Source organism: Aspergillus flavus, chromosome 5 (genome assembly GCF_009017415.1).
Source record: "Aspergillus flavus chromosome 5, complete sequence".
Classification (NCBI taxonomy): Eukaryota; Fungi; Ascomycota; class Eurotiomycetes; order Eurotiales; family Aspergillaceae; genus Aspergillus; species Aspergillus flavus.
The window spans coordinates 2,489,224-2,511,532 of record NC_092408.1 but is presented as its reverse complement, the minus strand read 5'-3'; the positions used below and the strand labels follow the sequence as shown (position 1 = coordinate 2,511,532).

Genomic DNA, 22,309 nt, shown 5'->3' with positions numbered 1-22,309 from the left:
GCAATACGGCTGGCCAAAGACCAGGTCTTCTCGTTTCAAAAAGAAAAGGACAAGAAGGAAGCAGGAGAGGAGATGTGAAAGAGAAAGGGAAAGGTTTCCTAGGCTGTGGGTTGAGAAACAATGATATACTACTATCCACTAACGCATATACAGGGGAGGATGCCCTCATAAGTCTATGTATGTACATACAATAAACAAAGCTCGAGGGAAAATATACAAATAAGAGGGGTGTAAAAAAACCAAGCATAATCCATTATACAAACCTCTACTTGCGCGGAGAGTTTAGCCAACTTTCCTGGATTTAGATAAGCTGGGCACGGTTTGATCAGTAGAACCAATGCCGACGACTGGGCTTCCTGGAAACCCTCGTGCGGAAGTCGAATCATCTATAGGTGTTCAACTTGTCCTTGCACTTCTTCACCTAAGCTATTTGTTGGGACTGCGGGTGGCATTGCCCTTTCCACCCTTTTCGCGGAATCATCTTTAGATTGGGCCGCAGATGTATACCCAAAGTGAGTATCAACAAGATGCTTTACCACGGGCCAGCCATACGCGTTCGTGAACATTCGTCGAACAATGATATTGTTGTGTGCATCTGGTTCAAGGCGAACGAGAACTTTTCGCCACGTTAAGTCACGGTGATAAGCCCTGGCGATCTTCTCTTCGACTTTGAGCCCACTCTCGCTCTCGTTTGAGCCACGATGTGGAGATTCATCCGATGAAAATGGCCCTGTTTTCGAGACCTTACTTTGGGAAGAACCAAAGGTTAAGGTTCGTCTCTTAGGAGTCAAGGGGGGAGGTATGTCCTCAGGGCTATAGACCCGGTCATGGAAAATAGTTCGAGGTCTTGAAGTAGGATCAATTATAAATTCAATAGGCGGAAGGGGTGGCATGAGAAGATCACTGGCTGACTCAAAGAGGGTCGTCTTTGGCGGCGCATAAAGCCCATACTCTTCAGACGGTTGACTATCGGCATATGATTCATGAGTAGGTGCACAAGGAGACGGCGGTCCCTGTATGACACCACTGGATGTGCCAAGTGTCTGGCTACGTTTGAGCATCTTAGATTGCTTGTGCCCAGGGGGTATTTTAACAGCTTCTTTCGGCCGGAATATGGAAAAAAGACTGCTCAAGGGGCCATGGGTTATAGGTTGGTTGTCATTTGGATCTGCGTCTATCGTCGTATTAGACCAAATTGAATGTTGGGATTGATCTAATGGCTGATGATAGATCGGGGCATTGGCAGGCGTTGTAGCCCGATGTGAGGGTATCTGTGTCGTCGGTATGTCCTTGTAGGCATTAGTGATTTCCTCCTCAGTATCTTTCCACTCCGACTCTGTACCAGAGCGAGTCGTCCGTGGCGATTTTGAATTTGCGCCGGTCAATTCGGCCCACCCCCATTCCGCCATTGTACCAACTATCCCATTTTCTCTCCGCGCCTTTTCAACTCGTTCTAATCCTCTCCAGTCGAGGAAAAGAAGACAAGAAGTCCTCAAAGGTACAATGCCATCATTGACCACATTAGAGTAGACTGTACGATGCTGGAATTTGGCGAGAACTTCATGTGCAGGACCACAGGGAAGGATTCTCAATAGAGGTTTTGATCCAGCATCTGATTGTCCTTGTTGTTTAGAGGAATTGCCTTTCCCACCAATTATAGATTCCCAGCCACTTCTCACTCGAGGCGCTGTCCAACTAAGTCCTAGATCCTGGCCCGTCCGACCAACCAGACCTAAGTCTAAGGCAAAGCGGATGTACATAGGGTTTTCGTTACTCAAACCGAGAAAAGGTGTCGCTAAGGCGATGAAGTTAACGGGCCTAACCACATCAAAGAATTCAGGAGAATGTTTCTGAATGTATGCTATGGCATATGTCTGAATGAGTCCGCCGAGAGAATGGCCGATAAAGCTGATGCTAGTGACTCGATAGGCATGACCCCCTCCGGTTGGCCCTGGCACAGAAGCCGTATGGTCCTTAGGAAACTCCGCCGCCGCGTTCCTCCAGGGGGCGAGAGATTTTGGTAGGGTTTTGGCCTTTGCATTGTGATAAGGGTTGCAAGGCTGGTCTGGATATGTCATTAGCAAGACATATTTGGCGAGACGCTTGCCAAGATACTGAATCCCGCGTTCCGTACGGACTGCATTGCCAGGAAATCCTCTAACAATGACTTGCTCATCGTCGTCGTCGTCGTCATCATCATCATCATCATCATCAGCATCATCAGCATCATCAGCATCATCAGCATCAGCATCAGCATCATGGTTGCTGCTCTGTTCGCTTTTATGTTTTTGACGAGCATTATAGGCTTGTTCCTTAGCTTTTCTGGCTGCAGTATCAATGCTCTCCTTAAGATAAAGCATGTCAGCACCAAGGTTGCTATGTAGGCCATGGGTCAGAACCACAAGGTGTATTTTCTTTTTACGCCTGTTGTTATGCGACTGATTAACTGGCTCGCTGGGTCTCGTCGACGCTTCGTCATTGTTTGTTGGACTGTCTTCGCTTGGCCCTTTATCCTTTTCCGCCCCGCAGCTTTTGTCGGACGAAGGAAAGGCGGGCGTGTTCCAGAGACTCACAGTATCATCTATCTGCAACGTTATAGATCTGGAATACACCCCGTTTGTAGCAAACACTTGCTTGCCTTTCGCATTCGGTAACCAGTGGTCACTTAGTTGAGCTGCTTGGAACCCGGTGGTCGACGCGGCACTAGAGGAATATAGCTCCACTGATTTTTGGTCGCGGCCCACCAAAAGCTCAAAATTGACGGATGCAGTACTCGAAAATATCACTTGGGATACAATCTCTATGATCCACGTTACTTTCTGGTGACTTTGGGGCTCGGCGGAAGCGACCTCTGGCTTTTGACGAAGACGCCGGGGCACGGTGATGACGGCATTCCAACTGCCCCCAGCTTTGAGATAAGGTTCAAACTGCGGAATGCCTTCGGTGGCTTGCTGATCGAGTTTGACATTTGGGTCGAACGTGGATGGGTAGCAGGACGTATAGAGGGTATATGGGCCATGAAGGTACGCAGCTCGGAGGGGAATTGCAGATGTATTCTTGACTTTCACAAATAATTCCCCTGGTATGGAACTGGCGGTGTCGGCTGCCGGTGTGTACGTTACTGTGTACCTGTTTAGAACAAGGCCAAGGTCAGCATTGCGAACAGGAAGGGCTTGGCCATGACTATCGATGGCAACAGACCTGACCACCTCACCCACACGCACACTGCCCGTTTGGTGTATCAATAGCATTTCAGCGGCTCGTCTATCATTCGTAGAACCAGTACTCCACCCGAAAAGCGAACGAAATCTGGGGTTGTCCTCACTGCCGTGGGACTGTTGTCCTCGGTCTGGTATCTGCGAAGCGTGATAAGTTCGAGGGCTGATAAGCATCGATACTAAACGTAGCTGTTCCTATCATAGGACTGGTCAAGGTGGCTGTTTGGGTCACATGCGTGGATGTCTATGGCCCTTAATAAGAGATACTGGCAGCGTGTCTAGCGTTGGAGTTTTGATCAAAAGTCTGATCAACTGTTGATAGTGAGCGAGTCCCGGGATGATAGAGAGTACTTGATTTCGGTACAGAGGTTATCTGGAAAAAGTACCAAACAACTACTAAGGTTGCCCCCACACTTACTTTCAGAAGCCAATCATGATGAGGAAATTCCCTGTACAGAGAATACTAAGCAGTAAGGGGAATACAACTTGAATTTTGCTCTATTCACTCCGTACTCCGTACCAGTACTAATAGGGGCACTGGACGCTAGAGCCTAGGTGTCAAGTTAGCTTAACTATAGTGTGTTAACGAAGACTGGTTTATTAATTTAGCCAAGCTTTAATTCCGCCTTGGTACTATTTGGGGCATACAGCTCTGGGGCGTCAGGGTTTAGTGGTTGAGGGTCAGGGTGGGGCGGAGAAGGCACCTCTGAGGGGGGTCAGAAAAAATGCTGCCGCTTCACGTGATATTTCGATTTCTGACCTCGAAGCTATTTGTTACTAATCTAAAAAGAATTAGAAAGTTTTTTTCTAACTATTTCTGACCCCTTAGAGCCTCATAGTTCTGCTACGTGATAATTTTTTTTTAAATCTACTATCTATATAAAATAGAGTATATATAAATCTGTAGGCATATTAATTGTATTCAGCGGTGACAAGGATATACTTAGAGAATACGAGTAGAAGAGATGTATATTGTACTACATTTAGAGACGATTCACACCTTGTCAATTCCTTCATATATGGTCAATATTGATCCAGTCATGGACTATGGCGCCCTAAGAATGCCCAACCTGGCGCCAGATGAGGCAAGGAATCCAAATACATACATGTAGTACAACCAGCACACTAAGTACCTAAAGTAATCACAATGCAATTTGGTCTGAACCTGTTTTATTGCTTGGTTGATCAAGGATTACAGCTAACGCAGATCGATGGTCTCCAGGACGGAATCAGTGAAAAGGCACGAAAAAATAATGTAAGAGAGGTATGAATATAGGGGTTCAAAAGTATGTGACTATACGTATAGGTACAAAGCGGCTCATACTAGGCGGTCAGAGCCTCTGGGTATCTATAAAGCCATACACTCTTGGACTCCCACTGTAGCCGTCTAATGATAAGAGGAAGAGGCAGGGAAGTTCTCCTGCAAGCATACTCGCTGAAAATCAAGATAATACTCAGTGATTTTGAAACTCAACGGATGTCAAAATGTTTAATAGACATTCTGGCTCCTTGTATATCTCCATCCAGCCATCACACTCAACTGCAATGATTCTGCCGTCAATGCACACCCGTCTCCACCTCTCATCCGTCTCACTGAATACAATCTTAAGCCTCTCAATCTCCGAGTAAAGGACACTCTTGTCAAACACATGCTGGCCTCCCTGATATGCGGAGGCCATCAACTGCATAGCTTTTTCGGAAGGTACCGGACCAAAATGGATTATTCTCAAGCGACCGTCCAGTGGAACAGACTCGGGTGAGATCACGAACTCTCTTTCAAGTCTCGGGACCATCGTTGCCAGCACGTACATGTGTTCTTTGATCTCCATGGTATCCACATACTCGCTGTTAGCTTCACTATCCCACTTGGTGAGACTAATTGTACCGGCATATCTATGGCTCTCAGCACCACCTGGAGGGAAGAGAAGTTCCTCTGCAGCCAATTTAAACCTATCAGCGCCGAATCTGCGGTATTCAGTAGTATCACTATCGGCAACCAAGGCGGCGTGTATGCCCCAGCTTGCAACAACCGCACCATGTACTATCGGAACTTCATACTTAGTTTTGATGTTGGCACTTATACTAGCCCGAGAACGGCCTTCCTCGGTGACATATTGCGCGCCGGGTGAGAATTTGGCGCCGAAGGTCGGTAAAGGCCTCGGTCTTCCTCGCAGCAGCTCCTTCAACCAGGATGTTGGATATAACGTGAGTCCCAGTGAGCTAGCCATTGCATTTCCAGTTCCTGTTGGGACTAAGACAATGGTGGGCCGGGTGATTGAATGCCACGGAGCACTGTATATCGCGTCGACTACGTCGACGATTCCTCCATCTCCAGAGAGGAGGATAATGGTTTTATGGATGCCTGCCTGTATGCAAGGAAGAAAGTCCGACTTGCATAGTTCCGTGATGGTTTGTGAGGATCGTGTCTCATGGACATTGTAACCACATACACCAAGCTGCGATAGGAAAGGTTGTAGAATATTTTTGTACAAATGCTTGGCAGCCCCTGTTCCCGACGCTGTGGATACGATTATATGGATTTCAGTTTCGTGTGAGCACAAATGACGAGGGAGCTCTGTGCACAAGTACTGGGAACGCAGTATGGGCGACAGAGATGTAAGCTGAATACTTTCCAGGTATGTGGAATCCTCTGTATTGATATCTTCAGATCTTCTCTGAAGAAACAGCAACTTATAGCCAACTTCAGTACACATCGTTTCAGAAAGAACACAGACTATGTCATCAATAGCGACTGTTATTTCCTTCCATTGGTTATAGCACCGGACATAGTTTTCAATCAAATCAGCACGGAACTGACTTGGATCTGGTGGTTGGGCCATGGATTGATTCTCTTGCTTGCGTTACCAAAGACTAGGAAGTAGGAAGAATACTCTATTTCGCACCTTTAGCGTTTCCTGCTTTCGTTTGTTTTCTTATATAATAGATGCCGGCCGCTGATAAGATGCAGGATTCCTGATGGAGGCGGTACGGAGCAAAAGAGGTGAGATTCGTGAGGAAGTGGAAACACCTCAAATAGGTATATTGAACAAATTACACACTAGATTATGCTTACTGTCTGGTGGGGTAAATGTTTTTGCTTGAGTGACAATTAGGACCAAATGATTACTAAATCCATCATGGGCCAATTGTTGGGCACCCAATAGCCTAACCTAATCATTAGGCATGCTAGCTAGGTAGGTAGCCTCTGCCTTTGAGAGTTGGTAGTATCTACGGTACATAGTTATTAACCTATGATAATGATAACAATAAGCAAGTCACATGCTGCCGACAAAATTCCCGACAAAATTGGACGCATGTAATATACAGGGATTAACAAGATCCCTCCTCATGGACTGGGACGTGTTTATCGCTCAGGTTCACCGCAATAAATGTTTTCGGGAGCTTGACTCTGAACAGGAACATTGTCAGGAGCAACTCAGGATAAACCGTAGACAACAAACATGTTGGATAGGACTTACGTGTCAAATTTCGCTTTGAGCGTCTCAATAACATTCTTCCAATCCTGGTGAGCGGTTAGGCTTCGCCTGGGGGCGCAACCAATTGCATGTCTTGAATCAAGCTGCACATCAAGGGGATCAAAGGCATGGCACCCAGGGCTGATCGAGATGCGAATTGAGTAAGAATTCGTTGATGACTCGGAATCCTTAGCTTCATAGAGTTCGAAGCATATTTGAGATAGGTAATCTAACTCGGGGATAGCCCGCCGAGCGATTTTCGTCTGGATACCGCCTTCTAGGATGCAATTTAGGAGGGTGTATATGTGAGATTCCTTTGTGAAATAGAAGAAGGACTTGGCATCTGGCGAGGCTTGGACTTCTTCCAAATCCCTAACGATCTCTTGGAGTAATGGTAAAGATGTCAACAACCCGATCTCCAGCTTTTCGGTATCAGTAATTCCATACTCCTGAGGAGTGACATAGTCAAAAAGAACCTTCGCCAACTTGTACAACTCTCTTAACTTGGATAACCTGCTATCCAGCTTGGCTTTCTTGACGCTTAAGCCTGGATATAACTTGAAATAGTGATCGTAGGTGTCATCCAGGGCCCTGAAATGCGGCATTGATTCAAATGCATGCATTCGTCGCTTCAGGCCCAATCGATGCACAAACGTTGAACTGTCCGCATGCTCCTCGTTCCTTTCATGATTTGCATCCTCGTTACCTGGTCTGATATCTCCGGCAGGAGTGTTTCGCATCTTTGATTGGGAATAACCTTCCCCGTCCGCATCATTGTCGGTGTCAGGAGGCATAAACACCCATTCCAAGAATTGCCGGTTGTGGAGAGCATCAAATTTCATACTATCGTATAATTCGGAAAGTTTGCTAGGATCGACCTTCTCTGTATCGCAAAACTCGGCGAAGAGCTTTTCCCACCTCTCCTTGAAAAGCATAGGGTCCTCACCAGTGCACCAACGTCCTTGAATAGAAGCCAATGGAGAAGCCTCGCCGTGTGTGTTGGAGGTATCATCACTAGGGAAGTATGGTTCAAACGGACCGCTCGACGAACTCTCAAGTCTCCGGAAATTGTGCCTCATAACATCCCGATGAAACTTCATAAGCTCAACAACCGTAGCGAGGACGACTGAAGGCTCTGGAATATTGTCTTTGGGCCAGGTGAACTGCGAGGGTGCGGATCCTTCTCGCAAAAGCAGTTTCAGTTTCTTTTTTACTTTGTCCATGAGATCTTTCGCGGCGTTCGAGTCATCTAAAAGGTCTTTCCGGACTTGTATGAAATCGTCCGGAAGCTCCTTTTGATCAAGGAAAGAGCAGGCCCATATTTGAGCTATGAGATTCGCTTAGCTAGCTAGCTACTAAGAATAAGAATGCGTAGACTTACCGCTTGTACTCACTCTTCGCTCGGAACTCGTGAATATTCGAACATTATTCAAAGCTTCCTTGTTCATTAATTTCAAGTCATCGCGCATATTAAGACCGAGGTCCTGAGATTGGTAGCGGGCTGCATGGGTTGGTTCTCCCCCCCATTTGATTACGAGCTGGAGCTTGTCAAGAATGAGATCGTTCTCTGCAGCAGAAAACCTGGAGAATGTGGCACCGGATATAGAGTCGCTCCGAGTCTGGGTCCTAGTTAATTTTTCATTTCCTCCGGGCGCTTCACCAAGAGTAGGGGACCTAGGTGTATCCGGGGTGCCCTCGGCAGGCTTAGTTGGAACCGTGGAGGTCTCTTGTTCACGCGATTCTTCTGGTTTTCGCTTACGAAACATCGGCTTTATTTGAACCTTTGTCCCAGGCCAACCTCCTTTCTTCTCAAGGGATGTACGGAGAAGCTTGAGCTTATCCATATCTTCAAGTTCTCGCTCCATTGCCACCTTAACTGCATCCGAAACGCTGGCCAGTGCAGCCTCGCCCTTGATGACCACTTCTTCTTGATGCCCCTTCAGGAGATCAATAAAAGGTTGGCTGTGGAAAGTAAACTTGAATTTTTGCTTCGGTGTGCGATCTGCATGCCGGATAACTGCTACCATACCCTTCAGTTTCCACGAATGCTTAGAAGCTGGGGGCGGAGGAGGGGCGTCATCAATCGAGTCTGTTGACGTGACAGATGCATTTGCAGTCTGAGAATCTAAACCTCCTGAGAACGAAAACCTTTCCCGTCCGCTCGGCTTTTTATAGCTATTCCCAATATCTAGCCCCTCAGACGTGGAAGAGGCAGGCAGCCCTGGAACGGCACTTTCCGGGAGAGCATTGTCGGGACTTTTGTGGCCTGGAGGACTTCCATGAAGCTTGGACGCGCTAGGGGATTTCAACAAAGTCTTCAATCCGTGTCTGTGAGACACAGAGTTCCTCCAGGAATGGTTCAAATCTTGGTGGAAAGGTTCAGATTCCAGGGTCCCTTCACGTCTGCGCTTCTCATGTAGGAAAATATCTCTCAAGATACTGGCACATCTGTCATAATAATCATTGTTATCTTTGACGAAGCTCCAGCCATTAACATCAATCACATAGCTTCTGTCACCAACACGAAGCATGTCAAAGCCACAAATGCGCTGGCCAAACCCGTTCGATATTTTAGAAGCAATTGTTGCCTCGTCCCTGCTTAATTTTGTTATATACCTAAGTTCCTTTCCATGGGTATTGCGACGGACCAGCCCGTCAACTACGGGTGACTTCCGTGTTTCTGCATGACAAAAGTCTGGGCCGACAGTATAGGCCTTGACATCCTCGGAATTATCCACCCTCACAAACTGTTCATAAATATAGCTGGAATCATTTTCCGTCACTGACCTAGGAATGACCAGGTTTGGATCATATTCAGAACTTTTATTTCCAACCTTTCGGAAGAGCCTCCGGCCGCCGCCACCGTATTGCTGATCGTTAGGAAAGTATATGTGAATGTTATGATTCTCACCATTAACCGGTTTTTCAACGAACGGCTTTCTAAATACCTTCCCATCCACGATTAGGGAGTCGCCGTCATCTGACATTGCCACGTCCTTCGTCCTAGAGAGGCCTCCTCCGGTGCCGTCCTCAGGGCCTTCAAGCTTGACCCCAGTCAGTTGATATACGTGTTGGGCAAGTTCAGGAGACTCTAATGTTGGACCACCATCTCGGTTAACTTCCAGCCGCTTGGGCGTAGGAACACTCATGTTGTCTAATATCCTCAAACAAAGTCGCCGGTCCCATAGGACCTTCTGCATCGGCAAGTCGTTGACACAAAACGGCTTTCGGAGTCTCGCATATGCAATGGCCTTGTCCAATGGGAAGCCATCTGAAAAGAATGCAATGAGATAGTCACATACGGGCCAGTTCTCTACAGCTTCGTCGAGTATCACCTTGTCACCAAAAACAATTACTTCAAACCCGCCCTTAGATTGAAGACGGGTCAGTATGTTTTGGCTAGGTTTGCTGCGAGCTTTGACATCTAGAGCACAAACTCCAATCTTTCCTAAGCTAGGAGGTGCTGGCTCAGCCTCGCTAATGGAACTTGCAGCCGTGCTTCCACTCATTCTTCTTGGTACTCTGCTAGAAGAACGGGTGGAAGGATGATTACTGCGCCCAGCAGTCTGGTTATCAGATGTGCAATCGGTTTTGTTGGCCTTGACTTGGTGGGACTGCATGCCATGTATTCCTCTCAAGGCAACAGACGATGCATTCTCATAGAGCAGAGATGATGATTTATCTGTCTGGTCAGGACCAGCACATGGTGAAGAGGCAGCTAATCTTGCAACGCTCTCTATGCTGCTTTTAGAAGAGTCAACTGCAACAGACCGACTGCTACTACGGTCACAGTTCTGATCCATTCAGGAGAAATATAAGAGAGAGAGAGAGAGGGAGGGAGGAAAAGCAAATCCTATATGCTTCCTGAAAACAGCAAACAATGGTCACAACAACTGTGAACTCTGATGATGGAATTGAGGGTTGCGGGTGATTGAAAATTTTTCTGTAAAACACACAAGCTTGAGAGGAAGAAATGGGATGCAAAGAAAGGGGCGGTTGGGTGGCGGATGAGCGGTCTCTGTAGTGGTTTGCTTCTGAACCGTAATAGATTCTATCAAATCTTTCCTTGAAAAGAGAGCCCAGGGGAGGATGAAAGGAAAAAGAGAAAGGCGAAAAGGAACGAGCCGTGTGCTTATCAAGATAACTAGAAATTGATCACATTGCTACTCTACTTTTAGATTGAAGTAAACCATTAACTCTACCTTCAGCTAGATATTCTAGAGAGAGGAAGAGGAGCAGTACCTACGAAGTACGTCAGAGAATGTACGTCACTATCATCCTAGTTAATGTTTTGCTGCAAGCGGAGTCTGTTTTTTACTTTCGTCTTTTTTCCCTTTTCCTTTTTTTTTTCCTGTTTCCTTTTTGCTTTTTGCTTTCCCAGCGTCGGTGGTGCACCTACTCCAATTACATACTCCGGAGTATTACCGAGTCAGTCTGACAGTACATACCGTCATTACACCGTAAACATCTTAGAATACCAAGTAATGCCCTGTTTATATTGATTGACACACTCATCACGAACCAGAGGGCCTATAGACCTCTCTACCTTGGAATTAGCCTTTAGTACCGTAGCTCATAACATCAGTGGGGGAATATCTTCTCCCATGCCAATGCTAAATCCTAGCTGCAAAGGGCATCATATACCTATTTGGGTAAGCAGTATATATCCGCAGCACACTAAAAAGTGTGCTTACTCCGTACTTCTGAGTAAAACTCTCAGAACGGGAACGGAACTAGTGATCCGTATCAATGGGAAACGCTAATGCCGATCTGCTTCGGTGCTAAGACCGTTGTTCCGGGAGAAAAAAGAGGGAAGGGGTAAAAAAAAAAAAAAAAAAAAAAAACGTCCGCGCCCCGTCAACGCGGCAAGAATAAAATTAATACTACGGAGTAGTACAGAACTTGTTCCGTTTTTTGATACCAACTCCTGCTGCAGCTGCATCCCGATTTTCATATCGAGCATATTATCCCTTAAATAATGCCGTCCCTCACGGATGATGCATTTGACATACCACTGGCCAAGAGGCAGAAAAGGATCATAGACCAGGATGTTCGAACAGGGCCACAAACGGCTGGGTCCAAAGTTTTCTCTCCGTTTCGAGTACGTGAGACAACATTTGAGCACTTAACCCATCACTTCTAAAAGTCATTGCGTTTTGTGCACTTGTTCCTTTTTGATCTCATAACTGACGTTCCTTAATGTAAGACTTTGGGGCTAGTGTCTCCTACAACTGTTCCCTTTACGTCAGTTCGTTTAGGCAAAGCAACTTACCAGATCTCAACATCAGTCGGACGTTCGGTGCAGACCTATGATTTACGGCGAGGGCTAAACCTTGTGTTCATCAGTAGACCTCAAACTCCAGATACCATTACGGCTACATTCGCATGGCAGGACAAGATTTTTGTGGCATGGGGGCATCTCCGGCCGGGTTCTCCTGGGGGTATTTGGGTTTACAAGCGTGGCAAGAAGATTGCATCCTTCGAAGCTTCCAAGAATGCCACGGAGCCCATTGTACGGCTCCTTGTTTTTGGTTCTTGGGTTGTGGGATGTGGCAGCGAACGCATTCAGGTGTGGAAAAATACCACATACGAATATTACACCTCTTTGGTCCCTCCGCGCACTAAGGACTCATCTGGGAAACAAGTATACACAGGTCAAGTGTGCACTATGCCAACTTATATTAACAAGGTCTTTGTTGGACGGTATGATGGAGGCATTGATATCTGGAACGTGAAAACAGGGAGGATGATTTACACAATGCTTCCATCATCTTCAAAAGCTGGCGCTGTAACTGTGCTCCAACCCACTCCTGTATTATCCCTGATTGCAATTGCCTACAAGAATGGTGCACTATATATTCGCAATGTCGAGACCGACCAGACCGCATTGTCCTTACGGATGGGCTCGTCAGAGGCGCCACGGGTAACCTCGATATCGTTCCGGACAGATGGCCTAGGTGCGGGCGAAGATGGTCGAAGACCAGGTGTCATGGCAACGGCTTGCATAGACAGTGGAGATATCACAATGTGGGATTTGAACCACGGGGGTAGAATTGTGGGGATGCTTCGAGGCGCACATCGAGTTACTGAGGGGGGGAAGGGATTGGGGGTAAATCATATTGAATTTTTGGATGGGCAGCCGGTGATGGTCTCATCTGGGAAGGATAACGCCCTCAAGACATGGATTTTTGACGAGCTACCCTTTTCGCCTATTCCCAGACCACTTCACTCGAGGAGCGGTCATTCTGCTGCAGTTACTACCCTCGAGTTCTTACCTTCCGCCTCGGACGGTTCTGAATTCGGCGGTAAGTGGCTGCTGAGCGCAAGCAAGGATTGCAGTCTCTGGGGTTTCAGTATACGAAAGGATAGCCAGAATACCGAGATATCTCAAGGAGCTGTGGAACACAAAGCGAAAAAACTTGTTGGTTCGAGGACGGTGACGGGGGCACAGGAGCTCAAAGCACCGGAAGTAACCTGCATCGCCTGCTCTCTTAATCGCGATGGAGGAATGGGCGTTACAACATCCGGTCCGATCTGGGCAAACCCAAAATCAATCAATACGGATGCTTCAAATAAGACAGGCTGGGAAAGTGTTTTAACAGGTCATCGTGGGGATAAATTTGCTCGAACTTGGTTTTGGGGTAAGAAGAAAGCTGGGCGTTGGGCATTTGAAACGGGAGATAAAATGGAAGTTAAGGTAAGCCGAAACCCTATAAAGCAGGGGTCTCAATCTAACTGGGTCGGTATCAGAGTGTCGCTATCTCACAATGCGGAACTTTTGCATTGGTTGGGTCAGCAGGAGGTAGCATCGATATGTTTAACATGCAATCCGGCTTATACCGACAGAGTTTTCCTAGTCGTGGCCTCAAGAAAGCTTCAAAAAGCAATGGTGCTAAGCATAGCAAAGCAGTCACCGGGGTAGCTATTGACGGATTGAACCAAACAGTTGTTAGCTGTGGGCTTGATGGGAAAGTGAAGGTAAGATTTCAAACCCCCTTCCCGTAGTATCAGACTAATCGTTCTCAACAATTCAGTTTTGGGACTTCACCTCGGGATCACTTGCCGATGAACTCGACTGGTATCCGATGACATCTATCACTGGACTTCGATACAACAGTACGAGCGAACTGGTTGCATTCAGCTGCGACGACCTTTCCATCCGTGTCGTTGACATAGAAACGAGGAAAGTCATCCGTGAGTTCTGGGGTTGTGTAGGTCAAATAAACGATTTCACATTTTCCTCTGATGGACGATGGATTATTGCCGCTTCGATGGATTCTATCATCCGAGTATGGGACTTGCCAACAGGACATCTCATTGACCTCTTCCGTGTTCCCAGCACGTGCACTGCATTAGCTATGTCATCCACGGGCGAATTTCTAGCCACCGCCCATGCAGATGGACTAGGTATCAGTCTTTGGTCCAACAGAAGTTTATTTGTACCTGTATCGACAAGGAATTTGGATGAAGCCGACATTGCAGACGTCAGGGCTCCTACTATTTCTGGTGAGACTGGTGTGGGGGCTATTGAAGCTGCATTCTTGGAGGACTATCAGCCAAGTGATACCGAAGGGCCCATGTTATCCACAGAACAGCTCAGTCGTGATATGGTCACGCTCAGCGTCGTCCCCAAGAGCAAGTGGCAGACCATGCTTCATTTGGACCTAATCAAGGTACGATGCCTTCCCTGTGGGAACCCAACCCTAGGAGCTCTCTTTAACAGATTTTAGGAACGCAATAAACCAAAAGATCCACCAAAAGCCCCGGAGAAGGCACCATTTTTCCTGCCAACAGCTTCTGAGAAAGGCAATCCTGATGAAATTCTCGATCCTAATCTCCTAGCTGATATTACAATCACCGAACGCTCGCGTGTCGCCAAGCTGCAACATTCTATGAGTGTTGGCATCGCAGGCTCCCGGTTCACTACACTCTTACGGTCCGGTCGAGATACAGGGAACTTTCAACCCTTCATCGAGTATTTCAAATCTATGTCTCCGGCAAAGGCCGATCTAGAGATAAGGTCATTGGATCCTCGGATACACGAGAATCACTCTGAACTATCAGACTTCGTTCTCGCCCTCTCTACCCATCTCCGTTCAAAATTGGACTTCGAGCTTGTCAACGCCTGGATGGCAATGTTTTTGAAAATCCATGCTGATGTTGTGATGAAGTGCTCGGAGTCTGAGGAAAACGAAGCGTTGAGAGAGGCGTTGGCCAGCTGGAGTGTGGCACAACAACGGGAAGGGCAGCGCTTGGCTGAACTGGTCGGGTATTGCCGTGGTGTTGTAGGATTCCTTCGATCTTCGCGCTAGTCTGTTAACATGAACCCCGAGCCAGCGATGTTTTTCGCTGTCTTGTTGATATGTGTAATTTCATCTATTTTCTCTATATTATGCTCGCAACGCTATTGAAACTCCTAAATTCACACCGTGGGTTGGTAAACTTATTCCATGGGCAACAAGTCATACATGTTGTCTATCCTGCGTGGGGACCTAGGATTGCCTACTCTAGACTCATACTGCTGCGAGGCCAATGGGTACGAAAATAGCTGCTGTCTTGTTAACCCCACAGCATCGGGAATGTCGCTGCACTTTTCTTCTTTTCCCAAGACTTGAAGAAGTCGATGCACAAGTGCACTAACACAGGATATATTAAGCGTCTCATCCATCATGCTAGGTATCGGTCCCATGATCATATGTAGCGGGGGTAGATTGCTAAGTATGGATTTTAACTCCACGATGTTGTCACAGGTATCCACGGAGCTTTCAAGTAATTGTCCTAAAATTCTTAGTGAGTATAGCACTGCCTGGATCTGTGCAGTGAGCTGGATATCCTTCCAGTCAAAGTTCTCATTCATACGTCCCAGGGTAAGAAAGCAGCTCAATCGCGCATGATCGAGTGTTACAAAACTTGAATCTGCTTCGTGCAATTCACAAAGCGCAAACATGATCCAGTATGCTGGTAAAGTTGTGTCAACCTCAACCTTGTTCTGTACTGACCTCAGGCGAACCAAGAGAACATTTGTTACAGTCTCGATCCAATCCTCATTGCCGAGGACCACCTTATCCACTGTGATCCTTCCTCCCCGTCGGGCGAATTCATTGATAAAGCCAACTCTGTTTGAAACTGGGCGAGAAGCGTTTAGAATTGAATATGCCAGGCTCCTGTACAAGCGGCCTTCAGCCCATGCACAACGCCTAGCATGATCCTCGTTCAAGATTGCAAGGTACATGTGCGGGGCCTCCTGGACCATGTGAGCTTGTCGCCATTCAAACTGCCAGAACAGCTCCGAGACCCTTGCATCAAGATGTGGCAAGCTTCGCAGGTTTGTCGCTTCAAACTCATGTATGCCTTCTTGGTATTCTTGGGTAAACGCTTGATAGTCCGATGTGTTATCGGGTCCCTCGTAAGAGCTGTTTGCTCGCTGGACTAGCTCTGCCGTTCCCGCATCTGGGTGTGTTTTAAGTTCAAAAGCAAAGCGCAAAATATCTGAAATCCCCAATCGGCGGGCAACCAATGTCGGACTCAAACTCATGGCTCTTATTTGCCGTTCTGATGGCCTGTGAGCGTCCCAACCAACAATCTCGATGGAGTTCAGAGAAATTATAGAACCCCGGGGTCCTAGATCATAGAGAAGAAGGTCTGAATCGTTTGTTAGAACGGACGAATTTGCGTATTTTGCGATGTAGGCACAATAGGCATCCGCTTCTCCGGGAACCATTACGGTAATATCCGCCCAAGGAAAATCTTTGATCTCAATCGACTGCATGCACAGGGCATCTCTCGCTACAGTGAAGATTTTCTCTTTGTTCCATCTGTATTTAAGATCCTCAAACACCGCAGGAACCATGAAGGGGTTCTCAGGGAGGTCATTATATCTCGCAGGCAAGGCCCGGCCCTGTAGGACGTTTTCAAGGGCAAGTGCACGCTTGCCGCTATACCCACTAGAGTTCTGAAGGGCGCTCTGGGGTTTGAGGCGAAGCAATTCAAGTTTCCTCCTTGATTTTTCCAATCGAAGGAGCCGTGTTTTTCGTTTTTCAGGTGGCAAAGCGCCATCGAAGCATATTCGTTCTCTAGTAAAGATCAGCAATATTTTCACAATGCTTGGAGTGTGGGTATCAAATACATCTTTACGCCGGTAGTAGTCAGAAGCAGGAGATAGATCATAACCCCACAACTTACTTCATTGCACGTCGGCTGTGCGTCTGGGAATCCAATTCTCGAATCTGACCAAGATAGTAATCGCCAAAATACATGGTACACAAGGCTAGGTCCATCAATTACAACAGACTGGACATGACCAACTCCATCCTGCCGCTTTTGCAGCCTGCCCTCGAGTAGGACAGCATCTGAAAATGGACGTAGATGCCGTGTGAGACGCGGTATTCCCATATTACTGAGGTGCACCTGTGTTTGCGTAGTCCTATAAATCACGAGGTAGTGGGTTACACCTTTTGAAAGCTGAAGCAGCTATGTCATCCTTTTGTTCATTTTCTTTGTTGGTTGCTGCTATTTCTAGGGACATGTTAAAAGGACTCCCCCAAAATACATTTAGACGCTCTACTATACCTAATTAGGATTAGTATTGGAGACTAGGCCTAATAAGAAAAGTAGAGCAAAATAAAAATAGTATAATTAGCTAATAGATTTTAAAAATATAGTATTAAAAGACTTAACATTATTTAAAATTAATAAATTATATAATAGTTTCTTTATCTAATATAATAAAATAAATTATTTAAAAATTAAAATTCTTTATATAATTCTAATATAAATATATTTATATATTATATAAATTAATAATCTTATTTATATAGAATCTAGTTATTTAAAATAATTACTATTATAATTATTTTTTTAAAAAAAATAAATTATTTTAATTTATATTTAAATTTTAAAATATTTAATATTTTATTTTAATAAATTATTTAATATAAAAATATATTTTTATAATAGTAATTATCTTAAATAACTAGATTCTATATAAGCAAGCCACTAATAGACTACTAGCTTATATAATATATAAATATATTTATATTAGAATTATATAGAAAATTCTAATTTTTAAATAATTTATTCTATTATACTAAATAAAAAAATTATTATATAATTCTAAATAATTTTAAATTTTCTAATACTATATTTTTAAAGTCTATTAATTAACTATATTTTATAAATTTATTATTAATAAATAATAGTATATTAATAAAATACTTATAATTTAAATAATTTTAATCTAATAATTTTAAAATAATTAATATATAAAGCTTAAATATTTTACTATTAATAAATTCTCTAAAAATTAATAATATAGCTATTTAATTATCTATAATTTAAAAAATCTTTTAAAAAAATTTCTAATAAATTAAAATATTTAACTCTCTAATATTTTAAATAAAATTAATTATTAAAAAAAATTAATATTATTATTTAATATAATTATATAAAAAGCTAAAATATTAAAAATAATTATATAAATTAATTTTATAAATTATAGATTTACTAATCTTAAATTATTTATATTTAGTTTTTTTAAAAAATAAAACTATTTATAAAGTATAGAATTATATTATAAATATAAAAAATTATTTTATTATAAATATATTAATTTAATAAAATAATAAAAATAAAATTCTATATATTATTAACTATTTTAATAAAAAAATTAAATAAATATAATATTTAAAAAAAAAAGTTTTAAAAAATTAAATTAAAAAAAAATAAAAGATTTTTTTTATATATTTATTAATTTAAAAATAAATTAATATTAAAATATTATATATTATTTTATAAATAAAAAATAAAATAGTAGAAATATATATAAATAATATATTTAAAATCTAAAAAAAAATTATTTATATAAGTTATTGATTATAAATTTTAAAAAAATATATAATATAATAATTTAATATTAATTAATTCTTTATTATAAATATAGTCTATATAATAGTAAAAAACAATAATTAAAAATATATTAATAAAAAAATTAAAATCTAGCTAAATTTAATATAGATAAAAAATATTTTTATAAAACTAAAATTTTTACTATATATTTTTATAATAGCTATTTTTATTTAAATAATTATTTGTTAAAATTTATTAATAAAATAATAGTATATAAATAGTCTATAAATATAAAAAATTTAAATAAAAAAAATATTACTTTTAATATAATAAAAAAATTATAAAATTTAAAAATATTCTAAAATTATTAATAATATACTAAAAAAAAATATTTTTTATAAATAATAAAAATTATAATTTTTAAAAGTTTTAATTTTATATTATTTAAATAAATCTATAATATTTTCTATTTATAATATAATAAAGCTATAATTAGAAAAATTATTTAATATTATTATTAATATTAAATTAATAAAAAAATAAAATTATATTATATAAATAATAAAAATATTAAACTCTAGAATTAATAATAATTTTATTTTTTATTAATATTTATTTTAATATAGAATTATTCTATTAAAAAATTATTTTTAATTATTAATATATATATAATATATAAATAATATTTTAATATTATATTATAATAAATTAATTATAAAATTTTAAATAATTAATATAAAAAATTAAATAAAAAAATATAAAATAGAATATTATATTATTAATTTTTAAAATCTAGATTATTAAATTATTTTAAAATATAAATAAATATATTATATTAATTTTAATATTATTTTTTTAATAAAAATATAGTATTATTTAAAAAAAATTTATAGATTTTTATAAAAAATTTTAAATAATTTATAAAAATAATATAGTATATTTTTATTATAATAATTATATATTATTTAAATATTAATAATAAATTTCTAGAATTATTATTTTAATATAGAAAATAAATCTATATTTTTTTTAATAAAAAAATATTTAAATTTTTAAATAAAAAGTACTAGAATTTTAATTATATTAATAAAATATTTAATTTATTTTTATATAAATATTTTATTAATATAATTAAAATACTAGTACTTTTTATTTAAAAATTTAATTATTTATTAAAACTATATATTAATTATTAAAAATTAAATATTATAATTATAAAAAATAGATATTTATTATTTTATATTAATAAATTAATAGATTAAATTTATAAAAATAATATATTTTATTAAATTTATATTTAAAAAAATAAAAAATAAAAAATAATATTATTTAATTTATATAATATATTAATAATTTTCTAAATATATATTAATAAAGCTATAAGAAATTTTAAAATAATTACTATATTATATATTCAAATAATACTTTTATTTATTTATAAATAAAAAAAATATATATAATATATTAATAAAATATTATTATATTTAAAATAAATAAATTTATATACTAAACTATTTGAATATAATTTTTATTAAAAAAAATAATATTTTTAAAATTTATTATAAGATATAATAATATATATATTAATCTAGAATATATATATATTATTAATAATAATTAATATTAAAATTATTTTATAATATTTAAATATTTTTAAAATTTATAGAATATTTTAAATATTATATATATTAATATATTTAAATTACTAAGTTTTTATTTAATATATTAAAAAAAATATAGAAAAATAAAAGAAAACTATTTATTTTTATTATAAAAATATAAAAAATTTTTAATAAATTAAAAATAATATTTAATAATTTTTTAATTTTATAATATTTTAATTCTATATTATAAATAAAATTAATTATAAATATTTTAAAATTTATTATTATAAATATTTGTTTATAATTTATTAATAAAATTAAAAAATTCTACTAGTATTTTAATCAATAATTAATTATTTTTTATTTAAAAAAATTAATAAAAATAAAAGATTATTATTTTATTTATAATTAAAAATTATTTCCTATTATAAAATATTTTAAAATATAGAAATATTATTTTAAAAATATATTATATATAATTTATATATAAAATAATTATAAAAATTTATAATATTATTTAATAAATTAATAAAATTAAATAAATATTAAATTTAATAAATTAATAAAATTAAATAAATATTAAATTTAATAAAATATATATATATATATATAAATAATATTACTAAATTAAATAGTAATTTAATAAAATAATAATATATTAATAATAAATTATTATATTATAGAGAAATTATCTATATATTTCTATATTTTATATTTAAATAAAAGATTTTAAAAATATACTATAATAATTCTTTTATAAATTATTTTAATTAAAAAAAGATTTTTAAATTAACTAAAAAAAATTGTATTAAAATAATCTATATATAAATATTAAAAATTATATTTAAAATTATTTTATTTACTAAAAAATAAAGATTTTTAAAAAGTTAGTATAGAATAAACTAATTTTTTTTTCTATTTTAAAAAAATTATAATAAAATCTAATAATAGATTTTATAATTAATTATTATTAAATTAAAAAAACTATATATAATATAATTTTTATAATAATAGATTAATATATAAAGATTATAAAATATTTATTTATAATTAAAATTATAATTATAAAAAAATTAATTAATATATTTTTAAATAATATTATTTATAAAATTAGATCTTTAAAAATTTTAATTATAAATAAAGATTTACTTTTTATTAATATATATTAAATATAATTTTATTAAAATCTTTATATAAAAAACTATTTAAATATTATTTTTTATTTATAAATAAATAAATAAATAGAATATTAAAATTAAATATTTAAAATATATTTATAAATATATATAAATTATTAGTAAAATAATTAAATAAATTGATTAATTATTATAAACTTTATTTATAATAATATTAAAAATATATTTATAAAATATTTATTTTTTATAATTTAATAAAATATAATATTAATAATTTCTAAATTTAAAATTATTAAATTAATAATACTAAATATATATTAATAAAACTATAATTAAAAAATTTAATTAATATCTAGATTAAACTAGAAAAAAATTTAAAAAAATAATAAAATAATAGATAAAAAAATATAATAAATACTATAAAACTATATAACTATATATAAAATAAAAAATTTTATTATTAATAAAAAATATTAAATTATAATAATTAAATAAAAAACTAGATTTAGAATATAATAGATTTTTTATAATTATAAAAATTATTAAAAAATAAATATATTATTTATAGCTATTAAAAATATAATTATATCTATTTTATTTTTTATATATTATTATTAAAACTATATTATTAGTATATAGAAATAAAGATTAAAAAAATAGAAAATAAAAAAATATTTATTTATTAAATATACTATTAAAAATTATAATATTTTATTAAATAAAAAAAAGTATAATCTTTTTTTTATAAAATTTTAATATATTTTAAAAAATATAGTAATATTATTTTTTTTAATTTATAAAGTTTTAAAATTTAAATAAAAATATTCTAAACTACTATATTTATATTATTAATAAAAATATTTATATAAAAAAATAAAATAATTTTATTAAATTAAAAAAAAAATAAAAAATAGTCTAAAAATATAATATAAAATATTTATTAATAGACTTTAAATAAATAAATAAAAAATTAAATAAATAAATTACTATAAATTCTTTTAATCTATTAAATAATTTAAAAAAAACTTTAT

General features: G+C 37.5%; 5 protein-coding genes across 5 annotated transcripts; 1 reads left to right on the top strand and 4 right to left on the bottom strand.

The window, feature by feature from the left end:
• Window positions 1-386: 386 nt before the first annotated feature.
• On the bottom strand, window positions 387-3,392 carry F9C07_2072268 (putative serine esterase-domain-containing protein; the record flags this gene model as incomplete). The annotated part of the gene is made up of 3 exons (XM_071508776.1): window positions 387-1,013; window positions 1,419-3,129; window positions 3,202-3,392. The coding sequence occupies 3 exons, from the start codon at window positions 3,390-3,392 to the stop codon at window positions 387-389; spliced, it is 2,529 nt and encodes an 842-aa protein (XP_071364466.1).
• On the bottom strand, window positions 3,200-11,578 carry F9C07_2164035 (putative actin cytoskeleton organization and biogenesis protein). The gene is made up of 5 exons (XM_041293028.2): window positions 8,076-11,578; window positions 6,698-8,021; window positions 4,325-6,627; window positions 3,637-4,229; window positions 3,200-3,530 (listed from the first exon to the last, which is right to left on the bottom strand). Exons 1-3 carry the CDS (start codon window positions 10,495-10,497, stop codon window positions 6,549-6,551), a joined length of 3,825 nt encoding a protein of 1,274 aa, XP_041147811.2. The 5' UTR covers window positions 10,498-11,578; the 3' UTR covers window positions 3,200-3,530; window positions 3,637-4,229; window positions 4,325-6,548.
• F9C07_1675989 (ATP-NAD kinase-like domain-containing protein) lies at window positions 3,958-6,425 on the bottom strand. The gene is made up of 3 exons (XM_041286435.2): window positions 6,292-6,425; window positions 4,325-6,191; window positions 3,958-4,195 (listed from the first exon to the last, which is right to left on the bottom strand). Exon 2 carries the CDS (start codon window positions 6,056-6,058, stop codon window positions 4,673-4,675), a length of 1,386 nt encoding a protein of 461 aa, XP_041147812.1. The 5' UTR covers window positions 6,059-6,191; window positions 6,292-6,425; the 3' UTR covers window positions 3,958-4,195; window positions 4,325-4,672.
• F9C07_2284993 (Utp21 specific WD40 associated putative domain-containing protein) lies at window positions 11,491-17,253 on the top strand. Its single transcript, XM_071510733.1, has 5 exons — window positions 11,491-11,795; window positions 11,901-13,391; window positions 13,445-13,672; window positions 13,729-14,367; window positions 14,425-17,253. The coding sequence occupies exons 1-5, from the start codon at window positions 11,673-11,675 to the stop codon at window positions 15,004-15,006; spliced, it is 3,063 nt and encodes a 1,020-aa protein (XP_071364465.1). The 5' UTR covers window positions 11,491-11,672; the 3' UTR covers window positions 15,007-17,253.
• On the bottom strand, window positions 15,072-17,236 carry F9C07_1675982 (XPG domain containing-domain-containing protein). The gene is made up of 2 exons (XM_071508301.1): window positions 16,821-17,236; window positions 15,072-16,767 (listed from the first exon to the last, which is right to left on the bottom strand). Exons 1-2 carry the CDS (start codon window positions 17,084-17,086, stop codon window positions 15,138-15,140), a joined length of 1,896 nt encoding a protein of 631 aa, XP_071364464.1. The 5' UTR covers window positions 17,087-17,236; the 3' UTR covers window positions 15,072-15,137.
• Window positions 17,254-22,309: the final 5,056 nt, after the last annotated feature.

Coding starts and splice junctions, on each gene's coding strand:
- F9C07_1675989 (XM_041286435.2), bottom strand. CDS start 6,058: ATGGCCCAACCACCAGATCCAAGTCAGTTCCGTGCTGATTTGATTGAA.
- F9C07_2164035 (XM_041293028.2), bottom strand. CDS start 10,497: ATGGATCAGAACTGTGACCGTAGTAGCAGTCGGTCTGTTGCAGTTGAC. Junction 8,022..8,075: donor GCGAAGAGTGAGTACAAGCG/GTAAGTCTACGC, acceptor CGAATCTCATAG/CTCAAATATGGGCCTGCTCT. Junction 6,628..6,697: donor CTCAAAGCGAAATTTGACAC/GTAAGTCCTATC, acceptor GTTCCTGTTCAG/AGTCAAGCTCCCGAAAACAT.
- F9C07_2284993 (XM_071510733.1), top strand. CDS start 11,673: ATGCCGTCCCTCACGGATGATGCATTTGACATACCACTGGCCAAGAGG. Junction 11,796..11,900: donor AAGTTTTCTCTCCGTTTCGA/GTACGTGAGACA, acceptor CCTTAATGTAAG/ACTTTGGGGCTAGTGTCTCC. Junction 14,368..14,424: donor TTCATTTGGACCTAATCAAG/GTACGATGCCTT, acceptor AACAGATTTTAG/GAACGCAATAAACCAAAAGA.
- F9C07_1675982 (XM_071508301.1), bottom strand. CDS start 17,086: ATGGGAATACCGCGTCTCACACGGCATCTACGTCCATTTTCAGATGCT. Junction 16,768..16,820: donor ACTACTACCGGCGTAAAGAT/GTATTTGATACC, acceptor GATCTTTACTAG/AGAACGAATATGCTTCGATG.